The sequence below is a fragment of the Dromaius novaehollandiae genome, chromosome 12 (assembly GCF_036370855.1).
Source record: "Dromaius novaehollandiae isolate bDroNov1 chromosome 12, bDroNov1.hap1, whole genome shotgun sequence".
In the NCBI taxonomy this organism is placed as follows: Eukaryota; Metazoa; Chordata; class Aves; order Casuariiformes; family Dromaiidae; genus Dromaius; species Dromaius novaehollandiae.
Genome location: NC_088109.1, coordinates 12,636,248 through 12,662,092, shown reverse-complemented (window position 1 = coordinate 12,662,092; position 25,845 = coordinate 12,636,248). Strand labels below are relative to the sequence as shown.

At 57.6% G+C, this 25,845-nt stretch overlaps 3 protein-coding genes across 6 annotated transcripts in view; all 3 read right to left on the bottom strand.

Moving 5' to 3' along the window:
* Positions 1-1,059: 1,059 nt before the first annotated feature.
* LOC112980979 (cytochrome b-c1 complex subunit 1, mitochondrial) lies at positions 1,060-9,971 on the bottom strand. Of its 2 annotated transcripts, none has more exons than XM_026096227.2 (13): positions 9,840-9,971; positions 9,114-9,254; positions 8,649-8,735; positions 7,523-7,652; positions 6,557-6,755; positions 5,814-5,893; positions 5,550-5,665; positions 4,989-5,132; positions 4,540-4,700; positions 3,409-3,494; positions 2,815-2,903; positions 2,182-2,257; positions 1,060-1,294 (listed from the first exon to the last, which is right to left on the bottom strand). In XM_026096227.2, exons 1-13 carry the CDS (start codon positions 9,861-9,863, stop codon positions 1,230-1,232), a joined length of 1,398 nt encoding a protein of 465 aa, XP_025952012.2. In that variant the 5' UTR covers positions 9,864-9,971; the 3' UTR covers positions 1,060-1,229. The 2 variants fall into 2 exon arrangements, with proteins under 2 accessions (XP_025952012.2, XP_025952011.2); XM_026096226.2 differs by having other exon boundaries at positions 9,792-9,936.
* Positions 9,972-10,899: 928 nt separating this feature from the next.
* SLC26A6 (solute carrier family 26 member 6) lies at positions 10,900-19,112 on the bottom strand. 2 transcript variants are annotated; one of them, XM_064518969.1, is made up of 20 exons: positions 19,035-19,112; positions 17,908-18,068; positions 17,289-17,428; positions 17,036-17,146; positions 16,588-16,763; positions 16,275-16,439; positions 15,781-15,933; positions 15,504-15,586; positions 15,260-15,407; positions 15,027-15,140; positions 14,733-14,810; positions 14,334-14,429; positions 14,064-14,170; positions 13,828-13,897; positions 13,568-13,660; positions 13,193-13,294; positions 12,383-12,574; positions 12,166-12,220; positions 11,663-11,784; positions 10,900-11,408 (listed from the first exon to the last, which is right to left on the bottom strand). In XM_064518969.1, the coding sequence occupies exons 2-20, from the start codon at positions 18,045-18,047 to the stop codon at positions 11,385-11,387; spliced, it is 2,169 nt and encodes a 722-aa protein (XP_064375039.1). In that variant the 5' UTR covers positions 18,048-18,068; positions 19,035-19,112; the 3' UTR covers positions 10,900-11,384. The 2 variants fall into 2 exon arrangements, with proteins under 2 accessions (XP_064375039.1, XP_064375038.1); XM_064518968.1 differs by lacking the exon at positions 19,035-19,112 and adding an exon at positions 18,165-18,527.
* A 2,111-nt stretch (positions 19,113-21,223) lies between these two features.
* CELSR3 (cadherin EGF LAG seven-pass G-type receptor 3) overlaps positions 21,224-25,845 on the bottom strand; it is a 36,129-nt gene continuing 31,507 nt past the window's right edge. For both annotated transcript variants that reach the window (XM_064518966.1, XM_064518967.1), the window contains 2 exons: positions 24,713-25,790; positions 21,224-23,888 (listed from right to left, as the gene is read on the bottom strand). In XM_064518966.1, the coding sequence (XP_064375036.1) occupies positions 23,861-23,888; positions 24,713-25,790 (1,106 nt within the window). In that variant the 3' untranslated portion in view covers positions 21,224-23,860. The remainder of the gene's footprint in view (positions 23,889-24,712; positions 25,791-25,845) is intronic.

The following is a 25,845-nucleotide window of genomic DNA, read 5'->3' as shown; positions in this document are numbered from 1 at the left end:
GATGTGATAGGCTAGTGCCACCTGGTGGGAAGCTTTTCTCCACTTGTTCAGTTTCATTCTGTCTGCTTTCTGTTCCGTATTTCAGCTTTCTGGAGGCAAGACACGGGAACAAGAACCCAAAGACAGACACCAGACAAGCAGGAAGACCTGTGTAGCTCTTTCAACCATTCAAACTTAGAGATCATGTTCCAGCTATAGGACAGGTCACTCTACACTTCAGTCAGCAGCTTTTCAGGCGTTGCATAAGGACTGATCAGATGGTGGCTCATTTAGAGGAGACACACACAGACAAAAACCACCTCAGCTCATTGCTGAGCTGGCTCATATCTAACTAAGAAGCTTAAGAATGAGAGGCACCATATCCCATTAAGGTTCTGGAGAGGTGTTTGTATAGCAACAGCTCTAGCTCCTTACAGTACCCCCAACTCTGCTACAAATAACCACCTCAACTCCACCAACACAACTTTGGGCAAGACCAGGTTGGTCACCCTCATGAGTTTAAATAAATGGTGTGAACTCAGCTGACCAGTTTTGTCTGGAAATAAGTAAGGAGACAGGGCTTACAAAAGAAGCAGCAGTTGCTCCAACAAGAAGAGGGTAACAAACAGCGAGGCCAGAAATATTAACACCACACCACAGGGACTGGAAGAGGACAAACTTTCCGTAGAGGAATTTTGATCTCCATGACAAGCAGTAAGGCAGTAGAGTGGTCCCCTCAGATGAAGGCCCTTCATTTTAGGTCTGTACAAACGATAATGCTAAAACCCAAGTTTGACCATGCTGCCACTCCACAGAGGAAATAACTAGGGCCACTATAACAGCTTTACACCATGGGAAGACTTACTTCTCACAGCCTAAAGACAAAATCTGTGAACTCAGTGGCCTGGCAGGACAGTACCAGATAAGGACAGAGCAGGGACAGGCTACAGACACCAGGTTTTCTAGAGTGACCCCCAGACAAATCAAGACTTACTGGCCCAGTACATCACCGACTTGGAAAGGTTAATCCAGTCTACACACACAGCCGGGCAAGACGGAGTAACTCCCAGCAGAACCAACTCCATTTAGGATATATTTATTTTTATTATTACACATTTAACATCAAGATGACAGCCGTTTTGACAGGACCAATGTTGTCCCTGGCGCACAAGACATTCAGAGCCAGACAGAACCTCAGGAGCCCTGTCACAGTCCACAACTTCACTATTTCCATCCTTCAGGGACACATCCTAGAAACGAATCCAGTACATGGCACTGCGGATACGGTTGTAATCCAAAAGCTGTTCAATGGGACCTGAGTGAGCAAAACAGAGTTAGTCACTGGAGAGGTAGTTAAAATCCCTGTGCAACAATTCCCACATTCTTGGAGCAGACGGTGGCAGAGCAGATCATGCTCAGAATCCAGAACAGCCACACACAAAACCGGGCAACTACAGCTCAAACCTGCACCAGAAAAGCTGGCAGAAACCATGTCCTGACAGAGAAACTATTATTAATTTCCTCAGAGTAATTTGCCTTCTCCTGGTGCTCCACAATGCTGAATACACTTTCACATTCAGGTATGAAATACAGGGAGCCACCAAATCACAGAGATTTTGATAAGCTCATTGCAACTTCCTGTCTGAAAACGCTCTCCCTTTTCCAGACTGCTCTATTTTGTAGGCCCAGAGGAAACAGCTGCACGGAGGAGGGGAATCCACTACACACAGGAAGGAGGCAGCAGAGCTGAGCTGAGCTGAGCTGAGCTAGCTGCTCAGGCAGGCTTTCCAAGAGGAATTTGTCCTTGGCCAGACAGACATGTCAGAGCAGCACAAGAGAATCAGGCCCCTTGACTTCCCTTACATAAACCACCGTGACCCCAGGGTAAGGACACCTGGCGGATACCACTGGGCCCCCACCCAGCTCTGGGACTCCCACTGTTAGTCACAGCTCCACAGCAAAGAGGTGGGAGGATGGCCAGCAGTTTGCTATCACTGTGCCTCCATCATCTGTGGGTTTGATTTCCTGGCAAACATGCCTTGGCACATCTAACACGCAGAGGCAGGAAGATAATAGCAAAAGAACTGGAGTGGTTGAGGCCAGAACAGACGTGTGGAAAGTGCTTGTGCTTTGCTTCCACTCAGCTCCTGACCACCTCCTGGTTTTTTTGAGCTACCACATACTAATCGCCTGGTCACTTACCAACTGCTGCAACTGCTGGGCATTTGTCATAGATGTATTTACTGCAGACCTCCCGCACCATTCTTGCATCAACAGCCTAATAAGCATCAAATAAGCAGTCAGTAACCCTTCTGGCAGACAGGCATTACTCCAATTTGCAAGTTACTACTGACATCACATGTCAAGACCATTAAAAACACAGTCAGACCCTTTGGGGCCATCTGAACCAACTGTCTAGCTCTCACCTGCCACAAGGACAGATGATGCTCCACATAAGGCATTCTTCTGAGGGTACAAAAGACATGGCAGTCCAAAAACTGCAGTCTGACAAGGGACACAGTGGCTGCAGAATTACACAAACTAGACAGTGGCCATCTCTAGGGAAACTGAGACAGGATTTCAAGTTGTGTGGCTTAACACAGCCATACGCCCTCTTTCTGGGACGGACTGGATCCAGCCACAGGGACACAAGATACAAAGAGTCTATGTCACACATTCTAACATACATATATCAGCATCAGTGAGCTGGCTGCCTGGACTCCAGGCGTCTTGACTTAGGGATAAGTAAGCCTTGTGTCACTGCAGCAGACTAAGGCCAGAAAGTGCTGACATCAAGTATGCTGAGGTACCCCCAAAAACCAAATGGATACCTACAGCAATCCTGGAATCCCATTCCTCCAGAGGGATACGGCGTCCATAGTTTAAGAGATGGCTTCCAATATTCTCACACACTGGGGTAGTACCTAGGAGATGTTGAAGATATCACATTGTGAGCAAAACAAAAAGCTTTCCAGAATTTCACAGCTTGATCATCAGTCTGGAGAACGCAGATACAACCAACTCTAGCCATTAAACAGCTTCAGATAAAAATCACAGTTGTAGTTACCGTTCCAAGAAGTTCCAGCAGGAGTTATGCAATACAAAGATTCTCCCTAGTCTCCAGAATTGTTCGCAGCTAACACAGACTAGTTTGAGTGTCTCATTTTAACTTTACCAAGCAGCACATGAGCTCAGCACTCTGAGAAGCAGAATGACCAGAAGTTTACAGTCAGGGCCAGCCTGCAGCACAGCAGGCTGGGATCAGATGCTTTGACAACACAGCAAGCGGAAGACAGAGCAGAGGAAATTTTGCTCAATGCCTGCCTGTAGTAGTGTAATGTTTAGCAAAGAGTTCCTGCTCCCCAGGAGGGACAGGAGTGGTAACCCCCTGAAAGCCTCATAGTGATCACTCCATAAACCAAAACATACCATCCAGCTGAGCCACCATGGCATTTCGGAGGAAGTTCTTGGCTCTCTTCACCTCCGACTCTGTGGTACTAGTGCACAGACGCATCCTGGAAAGGAGATGGAAAGACCACTAAAGCTGCTAAAGATGCCTGTCTACTCAGAGAGAAAGTGAATCCCTCCCCTTCCCAAGCCCCTGCAGAAATAAGCTAATTTCGACATTTCTCTTGCAGGCTAGAGACTCAGCCTTGACCACTGCAGAGCAGCTAATAACAGGAGAGCACTGAACAGCAGGAGGTGAGAGAAAGAGTTCAAGCTTACAGGCAAGGAGCATCAGCCAACACTTTACATGCTGAGTTACACTCAAAAGCTCTCAGCAGCCTTGGTGCCAGCTCTGACTTAGCCACCAGGCAAGGGCCTGCGGTAGGCTTTCACAGGAGCCGGCCTGTCAGCTATTCCCACACGTGGCCAGCTGCTATGGAAACTGGTGCTGAAAGAACAAGGCAGTTCTACACAGCCTGTTAAACTCCGGCTGCTAAATCCCTTTCTCCCCTGCCAACAACAAGGTCTCTGGGGCAAGGGCTAACTCCATCTACTCCAAACACAGCACAGCAGGGCTCTGAATCTCAGTTGTAGCCTCTGTTACTGGGATATACATGTAAAAGACAAGACGAATAGACAGAAGGCTTCCTAACCCTGGGATGGCCCCAGCAGCGAGGTGTTTATCAGCCACAACACAACAGTTGTGAACGCAAGAATTCTGCCTGCTTTGCCCAAGTTTAAAAAGACAACAGAGATAAAAAGCCTCTTGGGCACCTGAGAGGACCTTTTCCCTAAGGAATAATCTCACTTGAATATAAAAAAAATCTCAATGCTAAAATTTGGAAATCATGAGCTAAAAAACTGACCAGCCCAAAGGGATGAAACTAGCAACAGCAGTTGGATGAAAAGAAACAACTCCCGATATCTGTTTCTCTCAAAAGCCATATCCCAAGACAGTTACAGAAACCACTTGTAGGATGATTTGACCAGAATGCGAGTTATCAAGAAGTTCATATACACAGTGCTCTGAAAACCTAATATGAGTTCCACCAGCTCAGATTCCCATGAGAGGGTCAGACCTTAAACAGAAACCTTTGCTGAAGGCATACTTACCACTCGCCCTGAGCGCAATACAGCATATCGTCTATGGACAGAGGATCACAAACAAAATGGAAACCAAAGAGGCCGGTATCAGAGTAGGAGGTGTTGAACGTCTGGAAACTGTGGCAGAGTTTATGCTCCACAGCAAGTGTAGCCAGCCTGCTGGACTGATTCTGTAAATAAAGAGATACCCTCAGCCATTCCAATATAAAAGCTTCCTCAGAGCTCAAATCCCCCCAGCTGAGCTGTTTCCACAAAGACCACAGACAACACAGAGCGTAACACATCCCAAGAACTGTCCTGGATCAGCCCCAATTACATTTCTATCCCACTTTCTAGATTCCTGACCACTTCACAGTTGGAAGATAAACACAATAGCACCCCAAGGACTCCACAATAGCACAAGGACTCCAGAATTAAAGGGCTCCGTGCTTTCCCAGCCACATTCTCAAGTCTATTACCTTACCACCTCCAAATGTGCGGTCGTAGCGTCCAATGATAGAGTTAGCCACAAGGAGGGTGACGTTGTCAGGATCAGCCCATCCTGGGCCCTCCACAGCAAGAGCAATATGGGCATGGGGCAGAGCATCATCTCTGACACGAATCTAGAAAACCATCAGGGAGCAGAAGAGAGCTGCATGAGCACTAGGGCTTTGTCTGCTGTCTGCTGCAAAGCCAGGTGGACAAATTAAAGGACTTAATGCTATCCCAGGGAAATCAAATAGTCTCAGGCAGAGCTGAGAATGAACCAGTTGCCTCTGGTTTCAGTTTTCCAGTAGATGATGTGAGCAACAGCCTCACATTCCTAAAGCATTTTGGTCCTATCTAACACTCATCACACTGTGGCAACAACCTCCAAGAACAGAGTGTTGAAGTGCTACCAAGCTGCTGCCTGTTCACTCATCAGCTTCTCTGAGATATACAAACAGATTGTTCCTCCAAAAGAAACTATACCTGGTTTCACATTCACTCGGCAGTTTAACAACAGCTGCTTGCTTTGCTGAGGACCAAAACAACTTTACCTCACTCCCAGTGAAGCGGCAGCGTGGGAGAACAGGCACAGCATCCTCTTTGTAAGTGAAGGGCACTCCACTGAAGTGTTGCTTAGCTACATCTACCAGCTCCTTGTGCGAAATACCTGACAAGAGAGATCTGCAGTCTTAAACGGCTTCATTTAACAAAATCATCTTATTTTATGTTAGAAATAACAGCTCTGTGTGGCAGCAGTTTGATCACCAGCTTGAACACACCCAGGCTTTCTAAAGTCACAATGATCTACGACTTACCTCCAGCAGCTGCCAGGACCATACGAGGTGCCTTGTAGTTAGTATCAACATACGAAGCTAGATCTGCACGAGTCAGTTGCCTAGAGGGCACAAAGAGACTTAATATACCAGCAACTCAGAGATGGAAGGATGAGAGACTTATGGGAAGCAAGAGTACAGCAGAGACAGCAGCAATGTATTTAATTGTCTTAGTTACGGAGTAACAATACTTTCTAGAAGTGTGACTGCAGTGTCTAGGTTTTCCTCACACCGTTATTCTAGAACATAGAGAATGGAAATAAGTGGCCAAGATAGAGAGTTAAGGACAGAATTCAAACGCAGACTAGGCGAACATCTCTGTTCGCTGGGCCTCTGCTCGCTGGGCTACCAATGGCCTGGCAGGTGCCTGCTTGAGGCTGCTGCTCTAGTGAGCATCCCTAGCTCTTAAACTCTCTAAAGGTGTCAAACTGATAAGCACAGAAGGTTCGACCAGGCCCCCGCCAGCCTCACACATCTTACATGAAGGGCAATTCTGGAGAAGAATGTGTGCACTACTACACTTTAACGAGCACCAAGGGGGAAAACACAGTCAAGACAAACTGAAAAGCCCATGAGAGCAGATCACCTCTGCATACAGCACCATTTGCTCCTCGCACACACCCTGGACTGGTTCCCTTGTGCAGTCACCATTACCGAGAAGTGGGAGTCATGCACCCCAAGGACTGAACCTGTGGCCTGGGTACCGCATCCAACCTGTTGCTCACTTGATGTTCTCAGTGGTCCCCTCAACAGTGCGGCCCAATGCAGTCCCCTGGAAAGCAGTGGCATGAAGGTAATCAAAGGTAACATCCGTCAAGTTGTTGTCGATTTCTTTCAGCTCCTGAAGGATGACGCCGCGTTCCTTCTCGATTTGAGACTCCTCCAGTGCACAGTTCTGCACAACGTCAGCCAGAAGCTCGACAACTGCAACATATTTCCTACATTAACAATCCCACTGCCCGACTGCTGCCCAGTGCTGCTGAAAGGGGAAAAGACACACAAGCTGCAGGGACGCAGGCGAGAGCGGCAAGCAACAAACCATGCTGGGGAAGGGAAGCAACATAACAGAGATTTGTACTACCCTTTCCCACAGCATCAGAGAGAGACAAACAACACTGCTTTGGCATGAAGAAACCTCCAGGTCCACATGCTACATGCCCCTGTTAGCTCATCAGTGCAAGCAGAAAGCTGGAACGTGACTGCAAAAGGTGGAGTACAACAGAAGCAGGGTATAGTGCAGAAACAAGCTGAACCCTTGCAGAGAGCTTTTCATATGTACAGCAAGGCCCACAAAACTGGCTCTGACTCAAATCACGACCCCTGGACAAGTGACACAAACAGGAGTATGCACATGGTAGAACAGTGACACAGTAGCTACCATTGACCTCATTTTCCCAAATCCATAAAACAACCACAGATTACTGAAATGTCCCCTCTTTTCTGGCAATATAGTGCAACATGACACTAAGAGCTTTGCAAAAAGCTGGTTTTAGGAACACATGAGCTTGCAGCCTTGAAGCACCATTTTTCAGCAGTGCTCTCTGTCACCTAGAACCTGCTATTTACTGCTCAGCTACAACTTTGTTACTCAGTCTGTTGTTGGAAAGGATGCTGGTGGGAGAGGCACACACACACATACACTTGCTTAGTTCTCGATCCCCGAATCAGACTTTGTCCAACAGCCATCCTACCTTTGGGCATGTCCCTGGACAGGGCTTTTATGTAATAGGCAGTCTGCTCACGCGAGGTGTACCCATTAAGGTGAGCACCCATGCTCTCCACTTCCTTCTCAAAGGCAGCACAAGGACGCTTCTTTGTGCCCTGAAAGAAACCAGATAAATGCAACTAGGAAATGGTCAAATTTCCTTCTGGGCAAGCTAAAGAGATAAAACAGTAAAAACTGTCATTTGACCCATAAATGCCAAGAGCAAGTGCATGAAACAAGAGATTTAAAACTTGGTTTACTTACCCTAACTAAAGAAACGTTGAGATCTATTTTGAAAGACCAGTAAGAACCCAAAGGGCAAAGAGAAGCTGAGCTTAAGCTAAGGGACAACCAAGGCTGAAGAACACATCAGTAGAAGTAAAGCAAGAATAAGCCAGAACCAGAAATGAGAAGCAAGTTTCTAGCCATCTAAGGAGCAGTATTTTGGAGAAACCTTCCAATAGGAACAGAAAACTACTTCTAAAATAGAGCTTGACTCTTCAGGACGGAATCAGATGCTGCAGTTGCCTGTGATGGCACGGGCTGGATGGGAGTCAGCAAGCCCCAGGCCTTCTGCCCTGGTAGGCACATATAAAGGACTGCTCAGCACAGTTACGTTATCAGGGAAGTATGAGCTGCAGTCTTCAAACTTTGCCTGTCCGCTAACAAAACCATTGAGAAGTCAGCAGCTACAGGAAATGCTGCTTTGAGCTCTGCCTGCTAACCTGAAGAAACATTTTCATAACATACTCCTGTGTGCGTGTGCTACAGAGGAGCTGGGATGGTCATGATCAGAACCACAGGGTTAGAGACTTGGTCTGTCGTTAAAGTTTTCTTCCTTTAAGAGGGGAAATAATGATTAGTAAATAAGAGTTGCCTTAATTCATGCATGCTTGCAGCTTGACACATGTTCAAACACCGAGCACCATATAAGTTAAGTGCCTTTGTAAAAGTTTATTTTTTTTTACTAAGAACAAAGTTTCCGAGGTTCAGATGAACTGATTTACACTCTCTTAACAGCAACAGCCTCTGAAGTGAGAACTCAACACATAAGGAGTTGCCTAGACCAGATCTCCACACAGTCCTACGCCAGATCTAGCATACTGCTTTACCTTAAATGCCAGATGTTCCAGGAAGTAGCCAGCTCCATTGTTCTTCTCATTTTCATGGCGGCTCCCCACCCCAATCCACACACCCACCTAACAGAAAAAGCATCAAGTACATATATTAGAAAAGAAAATAAACAGCATGTTCAAGCCTCATGCCCATATGTATAACAGCAAGGAAGAAAATTCCACCCCAGAGGCATTCCACCAGTAGTATCAAAATAAGAATGAGCACCAACAACTGATGGTTTCCAGTACACATCTAGACGCTTCATCTAGCGGTGTCACAGGAATCTTTGATTGTTCTGCCAAAGGTATAACAATTGCTGGTCACTTATGCTCTGACCAATTAACAGAAAGAAGGGTCTCTGCCAGAAACTACAAATATGGGTTTGTTACTTTTGGACTATTGGTTACAGACTAGGCAAAGCTGACCATTTCAAGTGTGTCCTCAGACTATCTTAAACTTACCGTACATGTCGGCTGATTAGACTCCTCTGAAGCTACCCGGAAACCATTTTCCAGAGTGGTGACTTGTGTTTCAGGAATATTATGGAGTGCCTGGGCATAAGTAGCAACACCTCGGTTCCTCGTCAAAGTCAATAAGGCTGCCTAAAGAAAAGGCTGTTATCGCTATTAAATAGCAACTCCCTTCTGTAAGCCAAACCTCCAGAACACAGACCACCAGGCACAGAACAGAACAAGGTGAGGTGAGACGAGCTCTTTCAGATCTGTGTTTGGAAGCTCCCGAGACAGGCCCTTGCATACCCAGCGACAGGTAACCAACCGTAAGGGCGCAGCAGACTGGAAACCGGCAGAGACTTCAAGCATCACGCAGGTACTAAAAGGCACTAAAGAGCCGCACAGCCCAGTGAAAGCCGGGCTTCTCCACAGGAGCAAGGGAACGGACGGCAGGCCCCTGGCGACCCCGCAACGGGGTCGAGGCGGGGAACGACCCCAGCCCCGGGGTGTGTGTGGAGGGGGCGGTTTCCACAGCCCCCGCCGCCCCCGCCCGCAGGCCGCCGCGTCCCCGTGACCTTCCCCGGCCGGGAGGCGGGGGGCTGTGCCCGACAGCCCCGCGGGGCCTCCCGCTCCCCCCTCGCCGCTGCCCCTCCGCCGCCGCCCCCTCTGTCGGCCGCGGGGACTCACGGGGGAGCGGGGGCCCCGCAGGAGAGCCCGCCCGGCCACACAGCCCACCCGGCACATAGAGGACGCCGCCATCTTGTCACTCGGCCGCCGACGGAGCCGGGCCGACAGCGCACGCGCAGGAGAGAGGGAACGGATGGGCGGGAAGGCGCATGTGCATGAGCTCCAGCGGGGGAAGCGGCCGGGGGCTGCGCATGCGCACCCAGGAACGTGAGGGAGGGCTGCCGGATGCCAGGTGCCGGGCAGCGGACGCATGCGCAGAATGGGGCGCGGAGTGCGGCGGCGCCCCTGGTGTCGGGAGGGCGTCGCGGCAGGGAGCGGGGCGGGGGGTCCGAATCCATGGGGGATGCTGGGGGGTCCCCATGCAGTGGGGGCGGGGGGGGGTCCCCGGCTGAGCAGCGATGCGGGGGGGGGTCGTCCCCACCCCCTCGGGGATGCAGGAGGGTCCCAGTGCAGCAGGGATGCTGGGCGGTCCCCATGCGGGGGGGGGGGGTCCCAGCCCCCCATCCCAGCTGAGCCCAGCAGGGATGCGCCAGTCATTCAACCCAAGGGGCTACATATGGGTCAGTACCAGCGACAGAGAGGGGGACCAGCAAGCACCAGCGGCCCGCAAGGGTGGAGATGGCTCCTGCACCCGCGAGCACTTACTCAGCAGCCAGGGAGCCCCAAGGGCAAAACCAGCGGCACCCTTGTGCGAGAACGGGTGCCCGTGAGAGCAGGGCCCGAGCCGCGTGTGCTGACGAGCTCTGCCGCAAAGCCTAGTGCCCCGGCCCAGGGGCTGGCTTGCACCAGAGTGGGACCTTTTTCGGGGCTGGGAGCCGCCTGCCCCGGGGCCTGCACCCTGCTCCCCTGTGCTGCTCTGGCCCCTGCGCCCGGCTGCTCATGCTGCTCGCGAGCAACACTGCCAGCGCCAGGGCCTCCCGCCACCTCACAGGTCTTCGGATGACACCAAAGGAGTGCAAAGAGGGTCTGGGACCGGGGGCAAAAATAGGGCCAAAGGGGCACAGTAGTTAAGAGTCAACCTAACTGTATCATGTGATAATATTCGTATGGAAAAGCAGACTCTGGCCGGAGAGCGCCAATCATTAACAACAACAGGCAAAAGCACAGCTTGGCTGAGGACACGTTTATTGAGAAATATTCATCGGTCACATGGTGCTTTAAAATTAACGCTCAGAAACGCTACGGTATTTTAGCACGCTGACAACCAATGCAGAGGGCAAATGTCCCGCACCAGCCCAGGCAACCTGCCAGGCGGGGGCATGTACGGTGAGGGGCCTTCCTCCTCCTCCTCCTCAAGGATCCAAAAACTGGCACCATCTCCCCGTGATGGCTCAGGCCCAGGGCTGCCCCACACCGGGAGGGCGTCCCAGCCTGGTGGCGGGCTCATGTCTGAGGTAGCTGGCCAGTTTTGCTGGGCGTCTGATGGGGCTGGCCAAGGGCAGGAGGTCTCTGGGTGCCTGAGCGGTGCTCAACAGCAGGAGAGCTCGTGTCTTCAGAGGAGGCCCACGGCAGGAGGTCCCGCGTCACCAGCCTTGGAGCATCCTCTGGAAACCTCCCTCAGTGGCAGGGCTCCGACGTCCTCCTCTCGCGCGGCTACATTTTGGTGCTGGAGCACACCTACGGAGAGGGGCAGTGAGAGGTCAGTCCAGCTGGACCCCTCCAAGCAGCACGCCGGGTCTCCACCAGCACTCCCAGCCCCGCAGACCCCACAGCAGGAAGGAGTGTGTGACCCAGCAAGGTCCCCAGGAGTTTGCGTAAGGAGCTGCATCTCCAGTGAGAGCTGGTGGACACAATCCCAGCACGGCCCCCAGGAGATGCACGAAGGAGGGGAAGATGGCTGCGTCCCTGCGAGCAGGGAGGCTGGTGCTTACCAGGGCCTCTTCCTGCCGCCCGGTGACATGGACTACGGCGTCATGCACCGAGGCGAAGAAGTGGTGCTTGGTGATGGTCTGGCTGAATAAGTTGCCTCTCTCCAGCTGGGCGATGACGGATGCTGCATGGAGGGAGAAGTGACCACCACGGTGGCACCGTGACCCCCATCCCACCCCAACCAGCCTCTCCCCGCTCCGCGGTGACAATCACCACCCTGGGGAGAGTCCCCACAAGATGCACCACACTGGGGCCATGGGGCTCAAGATGGGTCCCCAAGCCAGATGACAGCCTGGTGGGACCAGGCTGGGGAAGGGCCAACCGAGGGCTCAGGGCTCCTGTGGCTGCCCCACGTCAGCCAGGAGCCACATCCCTTGGGGAAATTCTGGGAAAAGGGATGCCTGGAGATGTGGGGGCCATGGTGGGCCACCAAGCACTCAGCCTTGTCCTTCCAAAGGGGTGACCTTGCCCCATGAGAGCTGATGACCCTGCAAGGCCTCCTCACCCGGGCAGCCAGCAATGAGAACATCCACTTCTATCTCACGGAAATCCCTGAAGATCTGCAAATGGCAGCAAACACATGGACAGGTGTCAGGCTGCCCTGCGTACATGGGAAATGGGGCAGGCAGCCACCATCCCATCACCTCCAATGGGGAGTTTGGGAAGCTTTTTGCAAGGTGGCCGGTGGGCGTCTTCCCTGCTCCCCCCAGCCTTTCCCTTACATTCTTCAGGATCTTTATGGAGACGGTGTCCACAAAGTTGACGGGGCTGAAGTCCAGGATGACGGTGTGGAAGTCGGGCACAGGGAGCCCCAGGGAGCGCAGGGTGGGCTCGGCAGGCACGCTGCCCTCCGCTGCCCCTTGGCTCAGCTCGATCACTGTGATGCCTGGCCCATTGCACTCATTCTCCGTGTCCTGGGGGGAAGGAGACCTGGCCTCACCGCATGGCAGCTGACAGCACGCTGGGCCAAGCCAGCAGGCTGGAAAGTGCCCCCCCTCCATTTTTCCTTCCCTAAAGTGCTTTTAGGTTTGGAAAGGGGCTTTGGCTGTGTTACGGAGAGGGCAGCAGACAGTGTCCGGCAGCGGATGCATCACTTCCACCTGTATCTCGCTTTCAGCATTTGCAGCCCTGTCTGGGTTTGCTGGTTTTAACAACCATGCACTGACCTGGCTTTTCCAGTTGCCAGTACATGGGGGCTCTTGGACTCCCACTAATGACTTTCCCTGGAGTCAGGCCCATTAGCTGTTGTTCTCTCTGTTTTGATGATTAACTCGTCAACTATTAGTGACTCACTGGCTCTTCCGCATAATCGTTAACAGCCTTGGCCTCACCTGTTGACCTCAGACACAGCTCCTGTATTGCGGCCCTGCCTCCATCTCTGCTCCTCACCTCATGGCTCAGCCCGAGCATACACCCCAGCCGGCTGTGGGAGCGGTTCCCAGGAACCCATGGGGATTTCCGGGACACCCAACCCTGGAGCTCAGAAGGGTATCCAGGCAGAAGGCCCCGACAGCCGCAGCCCTGGGAAGCACCTTTTGCCTCTTTGCCTTCTTCTCAGCTTGCTTCTGCTGTTTCTTCAGCTTCTTGAGGGCCTTCTTCTTCTTCTCAATCAGCCGGTCCACGTTGATGCCACTCTGTGAAATGATACAGCCCAGTCCTGATCCACTGCTGCCAGCCCATGGGAGCTCTTCCAGGGGCACTTGGCCTCCATCTCCCTCTCGCTGCCCAACCCTGAGTGGTCCCATGTGCCACCAGGGAGCTGGTCCAGGACCTGGCCATGGTGGCATGAGAGGGACCTGGCAGAGCGTATCTGGATGCCCAGGACCAAAGCCTCCCACAGGAAGGGCAGCAGGGACCAGGGTATGGCACCCGCCTGCAGTGGCCTGGGGACTTTGCTTCTCCCCTACCTTCTTCTTCAGGGCATCGGTGTACAGCTCCGCATTGGCAAAATAGATGGTGGAGGAGGAGCGGAAAATCTTCACACCAGGGACCTCTTGAGCCTGGAGGAGATGGGGAGGGAGTGCTACCTTTGAGGACGCAAGGAACACTGTCCTTTCCTCTGCCCCCAACTCTGGTCTTCCCTGACATCCCCCAAAATACCCCCTGGGTCATCCTGGCCCAGGCAGGCACTTCTTCTCACACACCCCCAGCGCCTTAATGTTTTTACCTTCTTGTATTCAGCCACATCCCTGTAGATATCTGTGTCAGAAATATGCCCCAGGATGGAGTACCGAGGCCTGCAGGGAGAAGACTGAAGAGCTGAGATCGCTGATAGCTTCATCCACCCCTTGGGAAGCAGTGTCCAAATGCCACCTCCTGAGCGGTCCCAGTGCATCCCCTGGGCTCGCATGCCCCTGGCTCCTGGGATGAGCTCCCCTGCTCCCCTGCCCAGGGATTACTCACAGCTGGGTCTGGAAGATGATGGTGAGCAGTGCAAAGGCCACCGAGACCCCCAGGCCCAGGTCCAAGTTCAGCAGGAGGGTGGCCACGAATGTCACAATCCAGACCATCTGGAGGGGGTGACACAGCTCAGCAGCACCTGGCCTTCCCGCTGGCACTGGCCCACCATGCAAGCCTCATGGAGGATGGAGAAAGCCTTGCCCCAGCAGTGCCAGCGCAGCCCAGCAGCCCCAGCCCTGGGGAAAACAACCCCATACAGTCCCCACACCTTACCAGGTCCACCCTGTTGGACTTCCAGAGTGTGCGGAAGTCGGCGAACTGCTTGAACATGCCCTTGAGGTTAACGATGATGATAGCAGCTAGGATGGCCTGGGAGAGAAATTTCTGGAGCTGAGAGGATGGAGAGGGCCGGTCCCAGAGGTTTATCCGTGCCCCACTCCTGCAATGCCGGGCAGCACAAACATAACAGGAGCTGCATCCGGCTACACCCAGCCCCAAACAGGGCATTCCCATGCTGACGTGCCATGGGATGGGGCTTTGCTAACGCGGCTCTGCACGGGGCTGGGACGGACAGGGCACGGAGCGCTGCTGCCCATGGGGGCTGCCCTGCCCGGCTGCCCTGCCCAGCTGCCCTGGGGATGTGGGAGCAGGGTGAGTGGAGATAGGCCATACCTTGGGCAGGTCCCGGAAGAGCTCCCCAATCTTCAGGATGGTCACTAAGATGACCAGGGACGCAATGACACCGGCCAACTGGCGAGGAGAGTGGGAGGTGAAAGGCGAGTGTGGCTCGCGCCAAGCACCTTGGTGCCCTGGTGCCTTTGGCTCCAGCCCCTCACCGCTCCAGCACCAGTGCCAGCAGACCCTCAGGCAAGGCAGTGGCAGGGGAGGCCTTTGGCACCTGCTGCCTCTGCAAGTGGCGCCGGCCAGAGCTGAGGGTGCTGCTGGCAGCGGCTGGCCCCAACCCACCTGGCTGTTGCCTCCGGTGCTCTCCTGCACCAAGCTCCGTGACATGGAGCAGCTGATGGCGAAACACTGGAAAAAGCCGCCCAGAAAGTTGGAGAAGCCCAGAGCTATCAGCTCCTGTGAGGACAGAGCAGGGGGTCAGGAGCACAGGGCTGGCCTCTCCTCCCCCAAGGGCCATGAGAAATAAATCCGTATGTTAGTGCACGGGGAAGGGGCCTTGGGTATCAGAGCATCACCTGGTTGCTGTCCACTTTGTAGCCATGCTTCAGGGCAAAAATCTTGCCCAAGGAGATGCAGATGGCATAGCCCACCACAGCAATGGCGAACGCGTTGCCCGCCACCTGCCCAAAGTAGTTGACATTAGGGCCCATGGGCGGCTTCAACCTGCAGCCAAGAGAGGGAGACACAGCTGGAGAGGGGCTCCCAGCAGGCAGCACGGCACCCCGGCAGAGCTGCCCCTGCTGCCCCGGCCCCACTCACCCGCTGGGGATGTCTCCCACCACAGAGATGCCAAACTTGGAGTTCAGGTTGACACCGTAGGAGATACCAGTGGAGATGATGATCTGCAGGGGGGAACGGCCGAAGTGAGGCAAAGCATCCCCCGTGGGGACCGTGTAGAGGAGGAGGGGGACACACCATCCTGGAGCCGCCCTCGCTGAGGGACCTCGTCCGACCCACACCAACCCCAGATGGGCCACATCCTGGGGACGTGATACCCGCCAGCCATGTCCCCGCAGGGAGCCATGCAGCTTGGTACCGTGATGAGCTCGATGGGGATGGGCATGGGCAGCTTAGCAGAGAACTTGTGGTTGAGCTCCTTCACGATGTAGATAGCCACCATGGCAATGATGGCCGTCACCAGGGTGCCCACGTTGGTCTTCGGCAACTTCTGGCAGATTTCGATGAGCGTCTAGTAGGGAGGCAGCAGGAGGCAATGGGCTAAGGACCTGGCCAATGCCACAGACACCCTTTCTCCTCCCCTGGCTTGGATGGGGGCTACGAGTGGGGCAACCAGCCCCATCCTGGCGCAAAACTCTAGGTCCAGCCTCCAGGCAAGCCTGGGAGGGGATGCAGCCATCTTGGGGACACCCCAGCCCAAACCCCGGCTTCTAAGTGCCAAGTCCATAACGAGGAGGATCTTAGTCATAACCCCGAGTAAAGGCAGATGCTTCCCCCGGCAGGCTTTTGGAGATCTCAGCATGCCCCACTCAGCTGGGGGGACCCCGTGGCAGCTGTGTGCCCCCCACTCACCAGGAACAGCGAGAGCGGCCCTGAGTGTTCGCCCAGGGAGACGCCGAAGACGTACTTGAGCTGGGAGATGAGGACGTGCACAGAGGCGGCGGTGGTGTAGCCACGCACCAGCGGGTCCGAGAGATAGGTCACCACAAAGCCAAACTGCAGGAGGCCCAGGGCCACCTGGAAGAAGAAGTGGCAGGTAGAGAGCATGAGCCCGGCAGCTCACAGCAGCAGGGCCACGAGCCCGGCTCAGGGCACTGCTGCAGTGCTGCAGCCCCTTCAATTTCTTCCTTGGCGGCTCCTCACCGAGGGGTCAGGCCCTGTGTACCTGGAAGATGCCCACCAGGATGGTGACCGTGGCCACCAGCTCCACCCTGGCAGCGTCCCGCCGTGCTTCATTCACCACTGTCACGTTGGTGCCGTTGACGGGCTCCAGGAAATCGTCACTGGGCACCAGAGAGTCCGTCATGCTCCCAATCATGACGGAGATGATGGCAAAGGGGCCTGGGGACAGGATAGATGCAGACAGGGGACCTCATCCCAAGGGACCCAGCTCCGAGGCACATGGCACTGGGCCCCAAGGCAGAGCTCAAAGCACACCCGCAGTGCTTCAGCTGTGGTTGTCCAACCATCTTACTGGTGTGGCAAAGTAAAGGCAAAAAAGCGCTCCCCCAGCCTGCTAGTGCATCAATACCATGTCGTGGATGAAGGCTCACCTGCCTCATTCTCACCCCCTCCCCTCCATCCTCGTAGGAACACACACGTCCCCTGCTCACCCACAGAGTTGTGTCTGGACGTCCCAAAGAAGAAGTAGAGGAAGACGGGGTAGAAGGAGGAGTAGAGGCCTGTGACAGGCGGGAGCCCAGCCAGCAGCGCGTAGGCAAGCCCTAGATGCAGGGCAGCAGGAAGAAATGTTAGAGCAGGATGGACCCTGGCCCCACAGCCCCCACACACGCCCTTGGTCCCCCCATCCCTGTGGGGAGCCCCGAACAGACTCAGCGGTGCCCACGACAGTGCCACACTGCTCACCCTGGGGCAGGTGCATGATGCCCACACTGAATCCCGAGATGATGTCCCCCAGGAGCCAATCCTTGACTGGGTAGCGGGGCAGCCAGTGCAGGAAGGGCAGGAACCGGAAGAGCAGGGACTTGGCAGTGGAGGCTGAGCATCTTGGGGGAGAAGGAGCGGGAGACAAGGGTGAGGACAGAGGGAGTTAGCAGTGGGGCCAGACGGGGCCAGAGGGAGGACATGCTGGGGCTCATGGGCCTGGCCCCATGGGAAGGAGTGGGTCCTGAAGGCAGAGTGACACCCCTCCAAGCAGGGGACGTGGGGGACAAGTGTGTTTGGGCTTGGAAGAACCAGCCCTCAAGCTTGCACCACCAAAGCTGTGCCCAGCTCCAGCCAGGAATGTGCCGAGGATGGGGACAGCCCGGAGCAGGGCATCCATGGTGGTGAAGTGCAGGGACAGCACAGCCTGGACCCTGCCCTGCTTTCTCCCAGCTCCTCGCCTCTGGAGCTGGCTCTGCTGGGAAAGCCTGGGCATGCACCACTGCTCCTATGGGCTGGGGCACACGATGCCCTATGGGGTCTGGGCATGTCCTCCTGGGCCCCCATCCCCGCCCCCCCAGCCCGGATGGCACAGCCCTACCTTATCTTCTGGAGACGGCTGCGGAGCGAGGGCTCGGTGGGCTTCCGCTGCACCACCTCCTCCAGGTCCGCCTCGCTCAGCACCTTGTAGCTCACGCGGGACGCGCCGGGCCGGCGGCTCAGCACCGTCTCCCCCGTCATGACCACCCACACTCCGGCCCACTGCAGGGGACACGAGGGACAGCTAAGCCCCGTCCCTGCTGCAGGGGTGACCCAGCACCCTGCCTGCCCCAGGGCCCCTCCAGCGGCACCACTCACCCCTGGGAGCCGGCCTGGACCGAGTGTGCCAGCGCACTGTGCCCGTGCGTCCCAGCTGGGTGCACAGGACCAGCCCCAGGGCCGGGAGTGAGCTGAATTTGGGAAGCCTTGAAGCAGCAGCAGCTCACACTGGAAAGCAGCAGGGCTGCCTCTTGCTTGGTTGCCCTGCGGCTGGCAGGGGATGACGGGATCCCAGGCGATGCTGCAGCTGGGCTGCCTGCTCCCTGCTCTGCAGCGGGGCTCCCGGGGCGGGCGGCTCCCCAGGCCTTGGCCGGCCCCGACGCCCCCCCAGCACCTACCGTGCCCGGCGAGCGGGGAGGGCTGGGACTGCCGCAGAGCCCCGCGGCCCCTGCCTGCAGACTTTGTCCCTTTACACATGAGGGGAGCAGGAATTTTAAGCCCCGGTGAGCGTCACTGACTTGCTGGTCCACTGCCGGTGCCGGGCCTGCCCAGGGGGCTGTGCCTGACGGGGAGGCCAGCCGGGTGCCGGCGCCGAGGTGGGGGGAGGCACGCGTGCCCCGCTCTCGCCCACTCTTGCTCTGAGCACCGTGCTGTGCCCCGGAGAGCCCAGCAGCACTGCTTTTCCCACCCGCCACCCCAGCTCCCCCGCGTCTGCGTGCACTGCAACGTGCATGGAGGGGCAGTGCTGGGTCAGGGTCTCTCCCTTGGCAGGGTGGGGGGTCCTTCCCCGTGACAGCACCACAGGGCTGAGGGGGCTCCACGGCTCTGCCTCATCCCAGATCAGGGCTGAGAGGTGCCGTTGTCCTGCCAGGCTGCACCCGGTCAGTCCCAAGGATGCTCACCCCTCTGTGAACGGCCGCGAGCCGCTGGAGCAGGGTGCCGACCCCAGCGCCCCCCCATCCCTCCTACCTGCTGTGCCCAGGCCGTCGGATGCCGTCAGGCGGGTGCGTACCCTGCTCCCTCCTATTAATAGCTGCCTGTGATCTTTGAGACACCGCTCCCTCGCCCCTGCCCTGCTGCGTGCCCTGCTGAGCAGGTCCTCCCTTCCCCAGCCTGGGCGGGCGCACGGATGCTGCCCGGCCTCCCCGGCACCCCATCGCGCTGGGCAGCTGGCCCCGGGGGGCTGGGGCCACCACTGCTGTCCCCAACCCCACCCTGTCCCTGACACCCTGCGGCCGGGCCAGCCTCAGCTCCCCAGCTGCAGCGGTGCAAGAGGATGCAGGGAGCCCCAGCGCCGTGCAGGGGGGCCCACCACGGTGGCTGCTTGTCCCCGGGCACAGCCCATTGCCAGACCCTGCTGCCCCGGCATGGCCATAACATGCCGAGACCTCCTCGGCTCTCCCCCGGCTGGGCACTGCTCGGGGCCCCCCGCCACCCTCCTGCATCCCCAGGAGCTCCCACAGGGGCCCCGCTGCAGCCCCAGCACAGCCCAGCAGCAGTGACTGCGGCCAGGGCGAGCCGAGGTTGCCCGCAGCCTCCGGCCGCTGCGCCGGGGTATTTTCCACGCTCTCCGACCCCTGTTTACCTGCGGGAAGTGGGTGCGCTGTGCCCTGTGGACTGCCCTACTCTCCCTCAGCATGAGCCGACTTTGCCGTTATCTTGTTCCAAAGTTCCCCGGCAGGTGGATGAGCCCCGCCAAACCCTTTACGCTGCCTGGCACAGCGGGTATCTCCGCTAGGTTTGGAGCATTTCTGAATCACACCTGGCCTCAGGCCTGCAGTGACACAGGGAGCAGCCGCCCGGCCACGGCAGTGGGGTTCACGAACTGGGCTAACTGGTCTCTGGCCCACGCATGGCGGCCAGGTGCGAGGCAGGGCAGAGCGGGGTGACCAAGGGCCCTGGCCACCACTGGGATGGGGACAGCCCCCAAAGGAGCTGCTGGTATGTATCCCAGGAGGTGAGGCGCAGGGATCGCTGCCCGCAGGGCTGGAGCGACTTGTTCTTGCCCCTTCTCGACGGCTGGGAGGCAGCCCGTGGCCATCCCGGCTCTCGCCGGGGTCAGCGCGACCTGGTTCCATGACCGACGGGTCATGCACAGCATCCCCGGCTCGCCCCGGCACCCCACCGCCGGGGGCCACCCCTCCTCTCCCACCCTGCACGGATGGATATGAAGCATCGCAACCCAGCGGCCGAAACCCCACATGGGGGCCCGACCCTCGCCCTTCCCCGCCTCCACCTCCGCCAGGGTTTGCTGGGAGCCCGTGTGTCCCCAGCTGCTCCAGGAAGCGGCGGCTTCGCGCTCCGGGGGCTTCCCTGGGCTGCGCAGCAGCAAGCCGGGGCCAGCACCTGCGGCTCGTGGCAGCAGCTGCCACCCCTTCGTTTATCTGCTTGCTTGGCACCGAACTGCAGGGAGAAACGAAAAGGAGCCATAAAAGCGCTCCTACTTGGTAGCAACTGATAGCAACTGATAGCGCCGGGCACCATTTGCTGCCTCGTTGTGTTTTCCCGCTCCCCGGCTCCTGCGCCCGGCCCCGCTCGTGCCCAGGGGCCAGGCGGCCCTGCCGGCAGGAGGGGCTGGGGCAGCGGGCAGTGGGACGGGGCAGAGGGCACTGGGGCACGGAGCAGCGGGCAGTGGGACGGGGCAGAGGGCACTGGGACACGGAGCAGCGCCCAGCCCCGGCAGGCTGCTCGTAGGGCTGCGCCAGGCTCGCGTGGGCAATCAGGAGCGGGCAGGGGAGGGACCACGCTCGTCGATAGCGACCCTTGCTCGGGGCGTCATGGCTCTGATCAATACTGCCCTTTGCTTACCTGCTCTTTCCCCCAGGCAGGAAAAGGAAGGACGGAGGGTGCTGGTCACGCTCGACGTCTGCTCTGCGTGCTGCTCCACTCTCCGTCCTCGTGTCCCGCGGATCGGTGCCACCGGGCTCGTGCTGCCCTGGGACAGCAGGTTTTCCCGAGTCTCCTCGGACGCGAGTGATGGGGCCTGGAGCCCCCCAGGGCTCAGCTGAGTCCCCATCACCTCCCGTCACCTCGCCCGCAGAGATGCCCAGGGCTGCCTGCCGGGCCCTGTGCCGGCTCTGGCTGCCACCGTGCCGCCGGGCCCCGTGTGGGCAGCCCTGAGCCCCAGCAGCACCCCCAGGGATACAGCAGAGTCCAGCACCTTTTATAGACTTTTATTTCCAAATCTGGCGCTTCCATAATACACTTTTACACAGCCAGGGAGGGAGTGCAGGCATCTCTCTGCCCACCGAATTGGGAGATGGAGAGAGAAAAATAAAAAAAACAACCGAAACCCCCAAAGTAACAGAAGCAGACCCAAACCAAAGGAGGACGCTCCCCAGAGCCCAGGCCCCAGCACTACAATCACGGACGGAGCCACGGACCGCGAGCCGACTCCTGCTTCCCGAGTGGCCCGGCCCAGCGGGCACCGCCACCCAGCTGCTCCGCTGCTCTATTTTTTGGCACTTGTCATTCGCTTTCCGTTTGGCACCAAGCTGCCGTCCCCTCACCCCGAGCGAGGGAGCAGGAGGACGGGGGTGCCGTCAGGAAGGGGCACCTCTGAGCCGCCGCAGCAAGCCGGGACGTGCCGGCACTGCACGGTTAAGGGCTGCCAAAAACAGCACCCCGCAGAGAAAGCACAGGAGCAGTGAGCGGCGCCGGGCCCCAGCGCTGCCAGCAGCCATGAAGCAGCCACGTGCCTGAGCCAGCGAGCCAAGGCAAGGAGCCTTCGCTGAGCCTGGCGGAAACGCGGGCCCCGCGGCGCGGCAGGATACAGCTACCCGCCAGGATCCCGAAGCGAGGATGGCACCGGCCCCACACAGCCAGAAGGAAACGTGTACACGAGTTTGTTCATGATGGCGGACGCGGAGGGGCCCTGCTGCCTGCCGGCACGCGGGGACGACAGGCTTTCCCTCCGTGCGCCAGCCCCGAACACCGCATAGATGCGTCAGCAAGCCCGTCCCTCCCCAGCCGGGAGAAGGGCCGGCATGGGGCCGCGGCGAGCCGCCTCGTGGGGACCTCACGCGACCCCTCGGTCACTCGCGTTAGCTCCAGGCTGGGAGGGCGCTGGCCCCCGGCCCTCCCCTTCGCCTCCCCCGGAGATGGGGGCCCGGCCATCGCGGCACAGGTCCCCCCTGTAAACATCTCGGGTTTTGTTGCAACGTGAAGCTACAGCAGTTTGTGGTAATAAGGCAGTAAGGAGCGTGCTGGCACGTGGCCCCGATAGCACCAGGGGGCAGCCGAGGGGAAGGGGAGCACGCGGACCCCCGCGAGCCGGCCGCCCCCGCACCAAGGCAGCGATAGGCACAGGCGAGTGTGCGCGCGGGCAGGGGAGCGCGGGTGCGAGCCCTTCCTCCCGCTGCCCAGCGGCAGGCTCTGCGGGGCCGGGGGCAGGGCCCCGGCTGAGCAGAAAGGGAAACCGCCAGGCTGGCCTGGATTTCCAGAGGGGGCAAAGTGCCGTTTCTCTGTCTCCCGAAACCCAGGCTGCTCCGAGCTGGGGTCCCCTGCTGGCAGGCAGCACGGGGACGTGTGCGCACGCGTAGGCAGAGCCGGCAGGGAACCACCAGCTGGAAACAACCTTTGCAACGCCGGCGACGGCAACGCCGGGCCCAGATACCGGGACGCTAACCCTCCACGGGGAGAGCACCGCGCTGGGGAGCCGACTGCCACCCCGCGTGGGGCCAGGGCTGTCCAGCTGCTCGCCCGGACCCATAACCCCAGCTGCTCGATGGAGCTTTGCTCCATAACACGCAGGTTAAAGAGCGCGACATAAGGCGGGTGAAAACAGCACACCTTTGTCAGGCAGAAGAGACCGAAGCTTTCAGAAATGGGACCACCCTGGTACAGCACCATCCAAACACCAAAGCTTGTTTCCTCCCCATGAGTGCTCAGTTTGCTGCTCCACTCACTCCTGCGCTTGCTGCTGGCTCTGTGCCCCTTGCCACCCACCCGGCACCCAGCCCCAGCTCACGGACGGGTGGCAGCCCCAAGGGGGGTCCCCCGGGAGGGCGAGGGCAGAGGCTGCGGGGCCGGCATGGCCGCAGGACGCCGGGAGGACTGCGCTGAGACACGTGTGGAGCAGCGCGGCAGGAGGGCGAGAGGGGCAGCAGGGGCAGTCGGGCAGTCACCGCCTGCCACGGGGAGGGGACGGAGCGGTGCTGGCACAGCCACGAGAGCTGCCCGGCATTGCCCCTCCGGCCTGCCACAGTCATGGTCCCTGCCAGCAGACTTCACAGCAAAGCCAGGCCCTGGGGCCCGCAAGGCAAGCCAGAAAAGGGCTGTTGGCGAGACAAATGCTCCAGGTCCTGGGAACAGACCATCCGTAAAAATAACCATAGAAATCTCTCTTCTCTCTGATTACAAAGATACAAAAAAGTAGAAAACCTTCCCCTGCCCCCATGTCCTGGGCTCCTTTTCCACCCCCCTGCCCCTGCCCCCCCCTCCGCGCACACACACGCACACACGCACATCCCGCGTAGAAACGGGTCGCAAAGGAAGAGTTCAGCCCCGGCGGGTTGGAGAGACGACCCGCCCGAGCGGGCTCCTGCTATACCTTTCGCACCAGCAGGCGATGGGGAGCGCAGCGGCAGCCGAGAGCCCGGGGGCTCCCGCAGCTGGGTGGGGTGGGTTGCCGGCCCCTCAGCCCAGAGGGTTGGGAAAGGCAGGGTTGGTTTCGGGCCTCTGACTGCCATCAGTTCTGGCCGCTGGCCCCTGGGGACACCAAACCTCGACTGGCAGCATCCAGCTGGGCGAACGACCCCGCTTCTTCTGTCGCTCTCATGGACAACTTCGGCCCCTCAGGAATGGCCCTCACTTCTCATTATTCTTCTCGGAGGAAAGAAAAATAGCATTAAGCCATGGCGCTTCCCCTGGGCTCTCACCATGCTCCCTGCTGTCTCCCAGCTTGCCCGGATGGGGATGGGGCAGAAACCCCGATGTGCCTCAGTGCAGGAACAACCGAGCCGAACGTCCCACAGCTGCGCTGGGAACGGCCAGCTAGCACAGGCCTGGTGGGAGCCCGTCCGCCCAGCAGGGCACGGGAAACGGGCTGGCGAGGGGGAGGCAGAGCTGCGGCTGAGTCCCCGAGAGCAGGGAAGAGGAAAGGGGGAATGGGACAGGACATCAGCAGGGCTGGCAGAGAGCAAAGACCGTGGACTGACACTGGGGGAGGAAATGAGAGATTCAGGCAGGGTCCCTGGGGAGAAACGTGGCTGAGGCAGGCAGGGCTCCCTTAGGACTCAGGCCCTGCTGGCCTCCTCCTTCCTGCCAGTCCACCCCACATACACATCTGCTCATCAGGGACTTTCACCCAGCACCGAGTGATCGGGCCAGCCGTGGGCCCAGCCTCGCTGCATGGCGGTATCTTCCCTGAGCACTGGGGGAGTGCCATCACTTCTGGCAAAGCTAGGAAGACGCAAAGGTGTGCTGGCATTTCTGCTCATGCTGCACTGCAAGGGCCTGGAGCCACAACAGCAGAGGGTTTTCCCTACACAGTCACTATTCAGGTCCCTGAAACGCCTGCCGTTCCCCTCAGGACTCTTACACAGCCCCTCCCCTCCCAAACAAAACTCCTGAGGGAAGAGGCCAGGCAACCACACAACAGACAAGATGGGCTGTGCTAGGCTGGGGCGAGGAAGGGACGCACTTACTCCGAATCTGGTGACAGCTCTGAAATGCTGTGGGAGGTGGTGGAGCGAGGCGTCGAGGGGCACATCGCAGAGGGCGTCGAGGTCTGCATGGCAGAGAGAGTGGCGGTGGTCTGGGGGCCTGAAGGCGTGCTTGAAGATTGCACTGAGGACAGGGCAGAGGAGTTAAAAGAAGCAAGGATGGAAGAAAGGATATCCAACTGTTCAGTGGAAGGATGTCGGCTGGGGATGGCCTCCAGATTCTCTCTGGAAGGCTGTCTCCTAGACAGCGGTTCTAGGCTTTCCCTAGACAGTTGTCTCCTAGAAAGACACCCCAGATTCTCCTGTGACGGCTGCCTGCTAGGCACTGTATCCAGAGCCTCTCTGGAATTAGATCTTCTAGAGAGGAAGTCCAGCTGCTCTCTTGAAGTTTGCCTAGCCGACACTAACTGGTCCCTTGAAGGCTGTCTTCTAGAAAGCAAATCCAATTGTTCTCGAGAAGTATCTCGACTTGGCAATGTGTCTATTCGGTCTCTGGACACTTGCCTACTTGGCAAAGTGTTTAGCCACTCTCTAGAGACCTCTCTTACTGGCCCACAGTCTAGCTGCTCTCTTGACCCAAATCTGCAGGGTAAAGTTTCAAGGTAGTCTCTGGAGCCCTGCCTCCGGGGCAGTGTGTTCCCATGATCTCCCTGACTGGGCCTAGTAGCTAGTAGATCCAAGTTTTCCTTAGACCCATGTCTGCTGGGAATACTTTCCAGGTGCTCAGTAGACCCATGCCGGCTGGGAATGGTGTCCAGCTCCTCCCTGGACCCGTGCCGGCTGGGCACAATTTCCAAGCACTCTCCTGAATTGTTCCTGCTCAGCTGCTCCCGGGACATCTGTCTCCTCATCAGCAGGTCAAGCTGCTCCCGTGATGAGTACCGGCTGGCTGGTTGCGACAGACTGCCCGCCCCGGAGTAGATCCTGCCATAAGAGGCAGCGGGAACAGCCCTGTGACCCAGCGTGGAGGTTTTGTACCATGATAGCTCATTGGTCATCCTGCCGACAGACGGCAAGCCTTGGAGAGCCGAAGGGTACTGGAGGCGGTTCTTCAAAATCCCTGTGCCAGAGAGAAAGAGAAGTCAAACCTTTGCAGAGCAGTGAAAGAAGCATGA